Source organism: Mauremys reevesii, linkage group 8 (genome assembly GCF_016161935.1).
Source record: "Mauremys reevesii isolate NIE-2019 linkage group 8, ASM1616193v1, whole genome shotgun sequence".
NCBI classification, from domain to species: Eukaryota; Metazoa; Chordata; order Testudines; family Geoemydidae; genus Mauremys; species Mauremys reevesii.
The window spans coordinates 43,121,530-43,135,173 of NC_052630.1; the positions used below are offsets into that span (position 1 = coordinate 43,121,530).

General features: G+C 48.9%; 1 protein-coding gene across 7 annotated transcripts in view; it reads right to left on the minus strand.

The window, feature by feature from the left end:
- The window catches only part of PACS2 (phosphofurin acidic cluster sorting protein 2), a 191,518-nt gene that overhangs the window by 16,307 nt on the left and 161,567 nt on the right, over nt 1-13,644 (minus strand). For all 7 annotated transcript variants that reach the window (XM_039483783.1, XM_039483786.1, XM_039483782.1 and 4 more), the window contains 2 exons: nt 7,046-7,181; nt 716-942 (listed from right to left, as the gene is read on the minus strand). In XM_039483783.1, the coding sequence (XP_039339717.1) occupies nt 716-942; nt 7,046-7,181 (363 nt within the window). The remainder of the gene's footprint in view (nt 1-715; nt 943-7,045; nt 7,182-13,644) is intronic.

The following is a 13,644-nucleotide window of genomic DNA, read 5'->3' on the forward strand; positions in this document are numbered from 1 at the left end:
TAATGAACAGAGCAATTCAATCTTGTGCTTCAGGCCTTCAACTGATGCCCAGCAATACTCAACTGTATAGCTGCCTAGGTGCATGAGGGATATCTTCATCTTAAATGTCAAGTATTAGCCATCTTTAGACCACAGACAGATCCGTTATGGCAAAATTTGGACACCATGCCTGGAAAAGGTTTTCTGCAAGTCTAAAGCTAATGGAGCAACAGTGCATAGAGTTCTTTAAGAAATGGCACTGCAGCAGAAAGGGCAAGATATTGTTTTAATGAATGCTTGGGGTTGATAAGGAAAAACCAAAATACCCCACCCCAAAAACCCAGCCAAAGTCCAACCGCGAGATTGCGTGGCTCATGATTTGTTGTGTGTTCAATTATTCAGTGGCCTTGGTTTACCTCATGGTACAGCAACCAGCTTTTATTTCACAGGGGCAAAGGCAGATCATGAGACCTACCCAACATGGTGTGATTTGCTGGCACCAAACACAGCAACACGGGGAGTCACTCCCCATAACACAAAAATAAGGTCACCTCTAGGGCCACAAGCCAGCAGGCCTAACCATGGCATCTCAGGGCTGGGGAGCACGTTCTACTGTTAAGACATCATACAGTGAACCTGGGCAGATCTGGAAAGCCAGGACAAGTACAACTGTCCACCTTTCACATGTCAGCAATACCCGATAGAGCAGCAAACTGAATCCCCTCCCCCCCCTTACCCTTTTTGTTCTTTTCCTTTGTCACAACTGTCATTGACATCGTTGGAGAGCTGGTGGTCTCCCCACTCGTGGGTAACCTGCTGACCTGGAGAGACCGGAAAGTGCATTTGAGTGTGTTTTTGGCAGTGGAAGGGTCCTTCTTCTCTGGGTCTCTCTTCTTCTCCATGGGCTGAGCTGCAATCCAGTAATCCACCTGCAGTCCCATCAGCTCAGCACCAAGGGTCTGGCTAAAAGATGGGAGGAAAGAATCATTTTCATATGCTGATTGACTGGATTTCCATCAAAAAGACAATCAAGGGCTCAACATTTTCACAAGTGACTAGGGATGCTGGCTACCCAATCTGAGATTCCTTAAAGTGGACAGATTTTCAGGGGACACATGCTCAGCTTCTTCGACAAGTCAGACCCCTTGGACGTCTCTCACAATGGGCACCTGAGAATGGTAAGCACCCAGAAACAACTATCAAAGGGTAGATCAAGGAGGTTAAGATCTTCTCATGAAGGACAATTGTCAAGGAAGCGCCGTTACGTGGCTTATGAGCCAGGGATCATTGTTACTAATTACATTTAATCAGGCAACTTCTAATGAATTCCTTTTCCTTTGTTTTAATTGCAATCCTGAAAATAACTATGAGATCGTTCTTCAGAAAGAACAGCCAGTTACTTTTTTGGGTGACTGCACTGTAAATCAGTCTGGCTAGAGTCACATCTGCTGTGTAGCTCACAAAGTCCAACCCATGGAAAAAGAATTGCCTGTCCTGGTAGTTCACTACCCCAACACAATCCTGAGCTTGACAATCGCTTTCCCTTGGGGGCTACCAAAGTCAGACCTTGCCTGCCATGGTGCAAAACTCACTCCAGCTTGGTATTTTAGGCACACAGGGGGGCTTAGTTATGAAAGATAAGTCTGTTAATTGGTTGAGAAATAGCCAGTGGGTGGAGCAAATGAATAAAACATGGTCTACTGTGGTGGCCATATCAAGTGATCACAGGAAAGGCTATGCAGAATGCACTGATCCTCTGGAGAAAACTGTCTCAACTTTTTCACCAGTGGATGGTTGTTCTGTGGCTTGGCTCTCCAGAGTGGACACATGTGCCCTTCTACTGACATCAGGCAAGCAGTGAAGAACATATCAGGAGCAAGAGATTTGACACCAATCGTGCCCCCTTTCAGACACTTTGCGCCTTTAGGCTTCCCAGCCAATGGCTGCCAAAATCTGTCAGCTAAATCTGCTTAGCCTATGCTACCCAAGTCACTCCACCCATTTCCTCAGCCCCAGGGGCTACCTGGGAGGAGGGTCTCGCGGGGAGCAAAGTCACATAAACCCAGTTGGCAGTGGAAGAAAGTTTGTGGCTTGGCTCCCTAGTGCTGAAAATGGCCCAGGGAGGGAGCAGGAAACTCACAGGCTGAGGTGGCAGGAGCAGTGGGGCTGGTTGGGGAGAGGAAGGAAGGAGTACTCCCCACTGAGGTGACACCTTGGAATATGGCCCTAAGGCTGGGGCACTCTGTGAAAACTCATCAGACCCTAAAGCAGACAGATCCAGCCGATAGTGCTTGGTGAAAATGTAGGCCTAGATGGCTGCTCTGCAGACCTAGCTACAGAGGCGTCTCCCCACTCAGCCCATGGATCTCCTGGAACAGGCTGTAAGGGGGGTTGAGCAGGCTGGCTAAGGCAGAGGCCAGCCAGAAGCAGGAACAGATTCAGTGTGAAAAGACGGCCAAAGAGGACGTTCATGGAGCAACAGGATTTTCTGAGCCTCCGCATGAAGTAGGTGGCAGCCCTCGCTGAGGTATCTGAGGGACAGAAAGGTTAGTCAGACTGTCTGCAGACACAAAACATGGACACCAAGTCTGTTCCCAGGATGACCATTGTCACCAGGTGGACTCTTACCACCAACCCAGGAGGCTGGCATCAGCTGTCAGATGATGCTGATACAGCTCCTTTCAGAGTACAGTACTTCCAACTTCCACCTTGGGGGGAGGGAGTGTGTGGAGGGGAAGGGAAGGAGATTCAGCACAAAGTCCTTTCTGGTTCACTCAGGAGAGGAAAGTACAAACCACCAAAGGGCCCAAGAGATATTGGGCTCAGGGATCCAGCCAAGATACCAGGCTCCCTATCAGATGCATGTAGCAGCAGATTAAAGACACGACTTCTCTTTAAACTCCCTGGTGGTCGCTTCTAGTTCAGGATCCTCTATGGAGAGTCAGACTAGCCCTGCAGCAGTGCCTGACTGCTCTCACTGCATAGGCCCTCAGCTGGTTTATCCAAAGAAAGTGACTGCACAGCAAGCCAGGGTGAGAGTGTACAGTGCATCAGCCTGCCACGCAGTAACCTCCCATGTGGATATGGCTACAACGTACTGAGAGTCCCAGGGTGAAGGTAGGTTCACACCCTGGCGCAGTAACTCGGACAGACAAGCACTACTATCTTCTCCTTGCCAAGGAGTATCCTAAAGCTAGAAGTCTCAGTCTAATTCGGCATGAGACTCAAGGGGACCATAGTAACTTGCCAGGATCCAGCTCCCTAGGCTCATCCCCCAGCAATGTTTAGGGCAAGGTGCAGTTATAGCTGGAGTAGCACATTGCAGGTGCAGCATTAACAGAGTGGACCAGGGTGGCCTTGTCTTAGGGGACCCACTTTCACATGAGTAACCTGCATTCTGCTCCTTTGTGGACCCAGAGGCTGGGTCATACCAGAGGTGAGAGAAACACTCCTTGCATAGCAGACAGAAGGCTTCCAATGAGGAAGGGGAATGAGGGGCAGGGCCTCAGGCACTAGTCACACAGGGAGACTTTGGTGGTGAGACAGAGAAGGACTGCGGAAGAGGGGGCCTCTTTGGAAGCTGCTTGGGAGGAGGAAAGGGAGAGGAGCATCTGGGAATACAGGCGATGGCCCCAGCACTGGGGGAGGGAGGGGGTGCTGTGAGGAGGCAGGAGTCCTGGAGAGAGCTCTCTGCCATCTCTCCTGGGACCAGGCCTAAAGCAGGTTCTAGAGAGAAAGCACTAAAGTGAGGTGACTCAGAATTCAGGTCTGGAATGGAGGGAGCCCTGCAGATGACCTCCTCCACTTCCTTCCCCACAGCTGGTGTGAGAGCTCACTTCATCTGTGCTGATAGCCATAGGAGCTGTGGCTGAGACAAGAGATGGTGCCTCAGCACAAGGCTCTTACCATCTTTTCCTGGCAGAGGAGGATGGGGCTGGGGAACACAGAGACCAAGGCCAAAACTTTCAAGTTTGGAAGCACAACGGAAGCCAAGTGGGGATTTAGATAGTGAATGACACTGGCCTAACTTTCAGAAATGCCAAGCCCTGAAAAATTCCACTGGAGTCAATGGGAGCCGAGGGGACCAGCTCCTCTGCATGCTGGGCCTGAATACAGCTCAAAATGCCTAACAAGGCCTCCCCCTTATGAAAATATTGGTGCCATCTCCTCTGGTCCAGACTGGTCCTTCACCAACTGCCTGCCACCAGAGGAAACGCCCACTGTCTCCACTGGTGAGCGAAGAAACGGAAAGCAACACAAACATGGCCTTCTAAAGAGACACCTCCATAGTTAATGTGCGCCTGGAAAAATGAAACGGGAGAGACAAGCTTATGAAGCAGAGAGCCCTGCACTCAAGTTAATCTCATTCTACCTGGGGAGGCACAGATAGGCTATTGCACTGAAATGATCCCAGTGCTGGGGAAAACACCTCTTGCATATGAAGTCATATTCAAGCCACACGCCTACAACCCCTCCCTATTACCTTCCCATAACTCACACTGAACCCCAAACCTGAGCAAGCCATCAACAGATGCTTCTCCTTCTCCCTGCTTTTCTGCCTGTCCATCTCCTGGCAGCCTCCTCCCTAACTTGCCATGCTACAGCTCAGAGCTTACAAGTCAAACAGCTGGGATGAGGAGGTGGACTTGTCCTACTGCTTGCTTCCCCTCTCAAGCATTGTCGGTGAAGGGAGGTAAATGATAAATCCCATGGACTTTCAATGAGATTTGTATTCCTGTGTCATTTTGACACTTTTATTGATGTTTAGTTGGTAACTTTTAATGCACTTAACAACATTGTGCATAAGCAGCAGAACCCACACACAAAAATAAGCTTTTAGGGCTAACTTCTGCCCATAATCACTGAGACTCCCCATAATCAGTAGCAGAAGCACCACACCTGCCCTTAGCATTTTCATTAGCTGTCAAATCATTTTTGTGGTTCAATTTGTTAATCGTTTTAAAAATATGGACATGCAGTATTCCAGCACTGGTCTCACCATTGCCGTATACAGAGGCAAAATCACCTCACTGCTGCTACTCACTATGCCTCTTTATACATCCAATGGCATTAGCCATTTTTGCCACAGCATCACACGAGCTCACGTGAAGTTGCTCGTCCACCATGACCCCCTAGATATTTTTCCGGGTCTCTGCTTTCCAGGATGCCGTCCTCCCTACAGTTATGGCCTCTCTTCCTTGTTCCTACATGTATAACTTTGCAGTTGGCTGTTTTAAAATAACTTTTTGTTTGAGGGGCCAGTTTACGGAGCAATCCCAATTTCTCTGTATCACTGCCCTGACCTCTGCTATTCCACCAATCTTTGTGCTATCTGCAAATTTTATCAGCTGTGATTTTATATTTACTTCCAAGTCACTGATGAAAATACTGAATAGTGTTGGGCCTGCTACCGATCCCTGGGGAACACCACTAGAAACAGCCTCATTTGATGAAGATTCCCACTGACATCTGTCAGCCAGTTCCCAATCCCTTTAACATGTGCTCTATTGATATTGTATAATGCTATTTCGTTAATCGGAATGTCATGTAGTACTAACTCAGATGCCTTACCAAAGCCCAAGTATATCAAATCTTTGCAGTTATTTGTATCGACCAGCCCTGAACCCTCAAAGAACGAAAATCAGGTTTGTCTGACAAGACCTTTTTTTCATAAAAACACATTGATTAGGAGTAATTACATTCCTGTCTTCAAATTCTTTATCAATTGAATCACACATCAACTTTTCCATTATTTTGCCTGGCACTGATGTCAGGCTAATCAACTATAATTATCTGGATCATCCCGTTTGCCCGCTTTGAATACTGACAACATTAGCACTCTTCCAGACTTGTGGAATTTCCATGGCATCCCAAAATCCTATGGTTCTGAGTTATTGATCACTCAAATTTGTGTTGCTCTTCTCTCAACTTTTTCCATATCTTTAGTACTGAAGTAGGCAGAACTGACTGATGCCACAGCTGCATCACGGCTGTACTGAATGGGTCTATTATATCCCAGCTCAGGATGAGATCTGTGTATCCAGCCCAAAATTACATTGGCTTTTTGCTGCCCTATTGCGCTACAAAACTCATTTAATTTAGTCTCCATTAACGTGCACCAGGTCCTTCTGCATTTACTGCCACCCAATTTCCTCTCCCCCCCAGAGCATTCTGGATTATTTGGCTCCTAGTTTTGTTAGCTGCCATTTTTCAAACGAAGTTTAATCTCCCCACGTTTCTAATCTCCCTTGGTCCCTCTTATTTATTGGACTGGTCTTCACAGCTCCTCCCAGACTTACTGTCGTCTGCAAATTTCATTAACATGCTCCTTACTCCCTCCTTCTAGACCATTGTTATTTCTTTGTATTGTGCAGCACCTCAAGGACCCAATCAGAAACAGGCTCGACTGCAAGGTGCTGTACGAATACAGGGATCGTCTCCATCTAGGACATTAATAAGGCCAGACCCTAACATGGGTCTCAGGGATGTCCTGTTGTCCTTTGTGATGGCCCTTGCTCCGGTAGTTACAATCACATGGATTATCCTTGAATTAAGATTGATGGTATCAAATGCTTTACTAAAATCCAAAGGCAGTAGACCAGGAGGCCTGGAGAAATACCTGCTTTCTACACATTCTCCAAGACATGTATTGTATTAGGTCTCCAGGCCAACTGGAGACCTCCAAGACAAGACTGCCGTTTGAGGACACTAACAGAACCTGAGGTAAAGCTGCAGATGAATGTATGGAGGCAAGCACTCTGCCAAACAGCCTGATCCCTCCCAGCCAAACGCAGCAAACAAAATCCAACCTTACCCTCATGAAGCCCCAATGACCCTCCCATCAGTTCCTGATCCCTCCCAGTGTCCAAGAGTTAATTCCTCTGAAGTGAAGCAGGGTTAATCTCCACAGGGCCTAGGCCAAAAGAATTTAAAAGGATGACCAAGGACTGGGGAGATGGGAGTTGCATGTGGGGGAAGGAGGGCTGCAGTGTTCCTTACAAAGAGATTTCATTTCTACTGTATTTTGGGTAATACAGGGAGAGAAAAGAGGCAGAAGGTGCTTTACCTGGAGGAAGAGAAGCTGCCCGTGACAGATGGCGAGGAAGGTGGGGTGGGAGAAGCTTCCTTCACAGCAGGAGACACAGAAGGCGGGGTAGAGGAAAGGACACTGGAACTAGAGGGAGCTGCATCATCGGAATCACCTTAAAGAGAATGAGTCAAACCATTTGTGTTTGTCACCTGGGTTCTCCTGCTGGCGAACACTGCGCAGTGTAGCGTCTCTCTTGGCAGAGCCCAGTCTTGTGCGTAGGCTATTGTCTCTTCCTCCCTCTGTTTCACAGCACCCCCAGGGCCACTCATCTAACTTGTTTCCCCATCTGTCAAATGAAGTTACTGTTCCATTTACTGATCTCACTGGTGGTTTGGGAAGCAGAGTCATTTAGGGCCAGATTGTTCCCCCAGCTCATTACAGGAAACACACTGTATGCAGATCTCAACTCCACTGGAGAAGAGAGATGGACAGCCACCTCCACAGCCCTTCTAGGGCTCTCTGCAGGAGCTGGGATTCTTGTGTAGTAAGGTGGTTGGGCCAAGGCAGAAGGGGAAGGTTGGAGGAACATACATCATTCCCTCAACCCCGGCAGGGAATCCACACAAAGGTAACATACTTGTTGGAGCCCCTCTCTGCTGGGAGTTTCTCTTAAAAGGGGGCAGGAGGCAGTGAAAACACACAGAAGGGTTACATGGATGGTCCTTTACTACTAGGACAAAGTGGTGTCCACACGGTTTGGGAGCCAACCCCTTGCTTTAATCTACAGCGTGTCCATGGGTGGGGGGGGGCAAATCATCCTCTCCTAATGGAGGAATTAGGAGGAAACTCCACAAGGGGAGCCCTGTGGAGTCCCCATCCCATCTTCAGGTTTGTAAAGAGCTCTGAGACTCTTTGACAGGCTTCCCCCATGTACAGCAAGAGCAATGTGGTGTTACAACATGCAGCCTGTTCCCAAAGCTCTCTAAGGAATTAGCACAACAGCTGAGGGAGAGAGAAATTAAGAGGCATGGAGATGAGATGCTTCCCTATGAGGCCTCAGACATGAGGCGTCTGGAGGTAGAGACATTGGAATGCTGTTCCAGATGGGAAGAGATGCAAAGGAGAAGGCTCTTATACCCAGAGAAAAATGGATACCGGCGCACCCTGGAAGGATACGCAGTAGACAAAAACACCAGGGACTGTGGAGTATGAGAAGTTGTCTTGCCCCGTATCTGAAGGACAGATTTAGGGCACTTGAGTTTTACTTCCGCCTCTGCCTCTGACTTGGTGTGTGATCCTGGGTAAGTCACCTAATTGCTGGGCCTTTGCACCCCATCTTTCAGGCTATTCTAATACTTACCTACCTCCAAAGGTGCTTGCAGACTTAAATATGCAAAGTGGTGGCGGAGCCATGGCAACAGGCAAATCATGATCAGGGATCTAGGCAACACCCAATTGAGTTGGTGGAGCTTGTGAGGCCTTACATTCCATTTAACGTATGCAGCGTTGTCATAGCCATAATGGTCCCCGGGTATTAGAGAGACAAGGTGGGGGAGGGAATGTCTTTTATTGGATTCAGAGTGGTAGCTGTGTTAGTCTGTATCAGCAAAAAGAATGAGGAGTACTTTGTTAAGTCTCTAAGGTGCCACACCCACAAGTACTCCTTGTTCTTTTATTGGACCAATTTCTGTGGGTGAAAGAGAAGCTTTGGAGCTACACAGAGCTCTTCTTCAGGTCTGGGAAACATATTTCCAGCCTCACAACTAAATGCAAGGTGAAACCAATTGTTTAGAATAGATGGCACATATTGCAAGGGACCATTCAAGGTGGAATAGCCTGTTAACACCTCTGCAGTCATAGGACAAAAAAGTGAGAGAGAGAGAGAGAGAGAGAGAGTGTGTGTCTGTGTGTGTGTGTGTCTGTGTCTCTCTCCAATGTCTCTGTTCAGTCCATGATTTTTACGCTGTCTATACTAGCACTTTTGTCTGTCAGGGGTTTGAAGCCCCCGCTGCCCCCAACTGACATAAGCTGCACCCACAAAAGCGCCGCTGTGGACAGCGCTTTGTTGTCAGGAAACGGTCTCTGGGTGACAAAGCTACCGCCTCTTGTTGGGGGTGGTTTTATTTTGTTGCCGGAGGCAACAAAGAGCAGCTACACTGTGAACCTTACAATGGTGCAGCTGTAGCGGCACAGCTGTGCCATTGTAAGGTGCACAGTGTAGACAGCCATAGTGTCTGCGTAGCAGAGTTATGAATTTAAGCTCCCACTCTCGTCTTTTGAAAGTGTTGTGCAGGTTTCCTTTGAGGATGGGGACTGATAGGTCAGACAGAGTGATCACTCTGTGAGACATGTTCACCCACCGGTGATGTGATATTTTTTGTCTTATCACTTTCCTGTGTAAGTTCATTTGACAGTGCAGTAATTGTCTGGTTTCACCCACAGTTACTGGGGCATTCAGTGCAGTGGATGAGGTACACCACCAACCCCACCTCTTTTTGTCCTATGACAAGGTCATTCCACCTTGAATGGTCCCTTACAATATATGCTAACTGCCTATGCTAAACAATCTGTTACACCTTGTCTTTAGCTGTGACACCTTTCCCAGCCCTGAGGGTGTGGCTCAAAAGCTTGTTGTCTCTCACCACTAGAAGTTGGTGCAATACAAGACATTACCACACTCCATTTAATGGCATTACTCCAGATGTAATGCAGTAACTTTTAAATGCTGCATCTGATCGAGTCCAAAATTTCAAGGCATGTTCTAAGCATCAGTGGGCAGAAGCCTAGTGATTTTGGTGAAAATCAGAAAGCCAAAACGGGAGAAATGGCACATGGTGCCCGTGGTATCTGGTTAGCAAAACTAGCAGCTTCAGGCACCTCTGAAAGTGCTTGCTGAGGGCAGCCACTAGCACGTTTCAGCACAAAACCCTTTATCTCCAACCAGCCCATCCTCCCAGGAGTTTAAAAATACTTACCTCCTGAAAGAGAAAAGGAGAAAGAATAAGAATGGGGGGAGGTGCAGACAGAGCCTCAGGCATGGGGGAAAGGGGGACCCAGAACCCCTGGTGGTGGTGGGGGGGGATCCTAGTGTGGCGCATAGGGGTCAACCCCTGGCATGTGTGCATGTGGAAAATGGAGGACAGAGATGGCATGAGGGAAGGTGTGGGAGGGCTGCAGGGAGTCTCTGAAACAGAGGGGGATGGGAAGGTGGCACCCAGGGAGTTTGTGGGGGGTGGGAATGGAGGGATACAAGAGCCCTGGGGTGTGCTATAAGCTCGGCCTACAGAACCAACAAAGCATGCAGAGCTCTAATTAAGGTTGCAAGACAGTTTCCCATGTTAACATGCACAGAATTTGCCAGACATCCATGTTTCAGGGTAACATCTCTCAGGCTTGGGCCCTGCCTACATAGAAGTTGCATCAGTTTAGCATAAAGCACTTTAGAAAACAGATTTAGGGCTTGGCTACACTTACAAGTTGCAGCGCTGGTGGAGGCTTTCCAGCGCTGCAATTAACACCCCGTCCACACTTGCAGGGCACAACCAGCGCTGCAACTCCCTGGTTGCAGCGCTGGCTGAAAACCCATCCGGGTTGGGGTATAAGGAGTGCAGCGCTGGTGACACCAGCGCTGCTCAGCAGGTGTGGACACTCACCAGCGCTTTACCTGTCCTCCAGGGAATAAGGAGCTATCCCAGAATTCCTGTTCAGCCACTCTGCACATCAGTTTGCACTCTACTGCTCTTGCCTCAGGTGACCCGCCCTTTAAATGCCCCGGGAAATTTAAAAATCTCCTTCCTGTTTGCTGCAGCCAGGTGTGGAGTGCAATCAGTTAATCAGTTACAGGTTACAGGTAACCATGCCTCCACGCGACAAGCAGGCCCCAGCATGGAGCACAGGTGAATTGCAGGACCTCATCAGTGTTTGGGGTGAGGCGTCTGTTCAGGCACAGCTGCGCTCCGGCCGTAGGAATTACGATATCTTTGAGCAGATAGCAAGGGACATGCTGGATAGGGGCCATCAACGGGACGCACTACAATGCAGGGTGAAAGTTAAAGAGCTGCGGAGTGCCTATTACAAAGCCCGCGAGGGTAATCGCAGATCAGGAGCTGCTCCCACGACCTGCCGTTTTTACTTGGAGATGGACAACATACTTGGGGGTGACCCCACTGCCAATCCCAGGGTAACGATGGACACTTCTGAGCAGGCTGGGGGACAGGAGGAGGAGGAGGCTGCGGGGGGGGGAGAGGAAACCGCGAGTGAAGCTCCTGGGATGGGGGAAGAAACCGCAGATTCCCTGGAGGCATGCAGCCAGGAGCTCTTCTCAAGCCAGGAGGAAAGTACCCAATCGCAGCAGCCAGCAGTTGCAGAAGGACAAGCAGAGGAGCGGGGGTACGGGTAAGCGGCTTTTATTTTCTGGGTGGAAATGTTTCTGGAGAGGAAGGGGGGTTATGGATGCATGCATGGCAGCGTCTAGATGTGGAATAGCCCGTTGATGTGGTCTATCACGTCGCGGTAATCTGCTTCAGTTATCTCAGCAAAAGCTTCATCCAGAGCGTGGGCAATATGCCTGCGCAGGTTTATAGGCAGAGCCACTGTGTCCCTTGTCCCAGTGACGCGTCCGCGCCACTCTACGGCCGGGCGACCATTTCTGAACACAGGCACGCCGCATAGGGTCCCGGGCGGAATCCACATTGCTCTAAAAGAGCCCCCCGCTGTTCCCTAGTGACTCGCAGTAGGGAAACATCTTCCAGGATTAAGTCCTGTGAAAAATGTTGGGAGACTCTTTAGTGAAGAGATAGGGAGATAAGATCACCCTGCATCTGCATCTTCACTCAACCCCTCTAGCACTCCAGATTACCCGAAGCAACCAGCTCCTCTCACTCAAGCCCCTCTTCTCCCTATATAAGTAAACACTCCTCACTCACCATTTCGTGGCTTCTGTTGTGTTTTCCTTTTGGGATAAAGAATGCAAGTGAGAACTTGCAAGTGAGAACTCCCTCAGTGTAACAATTCATGTCTGGAGATAGTGGATACAATGCTGCCCGTGTTAAATGTTGTCATTTCTGTGTCTACAGTGACCTTGACTGGACTGCCCAGATGTTCAACATCACAGAGGCTTCAAAATTTGAGAAAAAATCCCCGAAAGAGCAAAGAGGACATGCTGAAAACTGTTCTTCAGCACTCTGCTACAGAGAGAAAAGAATTGAAGGAGTGGCGAGAGAAAGAAAGCAGGACCCGCAAGAGAAATGCAGTGGCCAAGAGGAAAAGCACGGAGCGGCTGCTAAGCATCCTGGAGCGCCAAGCGGAGTCTATAGAGTCACTCGTTGCCATGCAAGCAGAGCACTACCGTGGTACTCCCCACCCGCCCGTCCTTTGTGCCTTGTGCCCCAATGTCAGCTCAAACCACCTTTCCCCAGCATCCAGGCTCTTACCACCACCAGCTGCCTCCAACACCTGTCGTTCCCCAACCAGCCCTGATACCTACCACCACCCTTACCCTCTGCATTCAACCCCCATCACCATGCAGTATATGAACCCTGAAGTGCAGGATTCATTAAACAGCAATCCAGACATGGCATATGCAAACTTGTGACTGTACAGTTCACCAACCCACACCCTTGCCCTCTTGTGTTAATGAAATGTTGTGTGTCTGTCTGTCTGTCAAGGAAGTTTTTTTCTTTTCAATAAAACAATTCTTGGCTTTGAAAACAGTCTTTATTATAGCAGATAGTGAAAGATACCTTAGCCCAGTAAAGAAAGAGGCACTGCAAATCATATTATTATTATGGATAATAGAATAACAGTGTAAGCAGTGCAATTCACTCCCATGCAAGGCAGCAAACATTACTGTTGGCTTTCAGCCTCAAATTCTTCCCTCAAGGCATCCCTAATCCTTGAAGCCCTGTGCTGGGCCTCTCTATTAGCCCTGCTCTCTGGCTGTGCATATTCAGCCTCCAGGACTTGAACCTCGGTGGTCCATGCCTCACTGAATGTTTCACCCTTCCCTTCACAAATATTATGGAGGGTACAGCAAGCGCTTATAACCGCGGGGATGCTGCTTTCCCCCAAGTCTAGCTTCCCATACAAACATCTCCAGCGAGCCTTTAAACGCCCAAAAGCACACTCCACAGTCATTCTGCACCGGCTCAGCCTGTAGTTGAACCGGTCCTTGCTCCTGTCAAGCTTCCCTGTATAGGGTTTCATGAACCAAGGCAGTAACGGGTATGCGGGGTCTCCAAGGATCACAGTGGGCATTTCGACATCCCCTACTGTGATCTTCCTGTCTGGGAAAAAGTCCCTGCCTGCATCTTCCTGAACAGGCCACTGTTCCGAAGATGCGTGCATCATGCACCTTTCCAGGCCAGCCTGTGTAAATGTCAATGAAACGCCTGCGGTGATCCACAAGCGCCTGGAGAACCATAGAGAAATACCCCTTACGATTAACGTACTCTGATGCCAGGTGGGGGGGGGCCAGAATAGGAATATGCGTCCCATCTATCGCCCCTCCACAGTTAGGGAAACCCATTTGTGCAAAGCCATCCACAATGTCCTGCACGCTCCCCGGAGTCACGGTCTTTCTTAGCAGGATGCGATTAATTGCCTTGCAAACTTGCATCAAAACGATTCCCACGGTC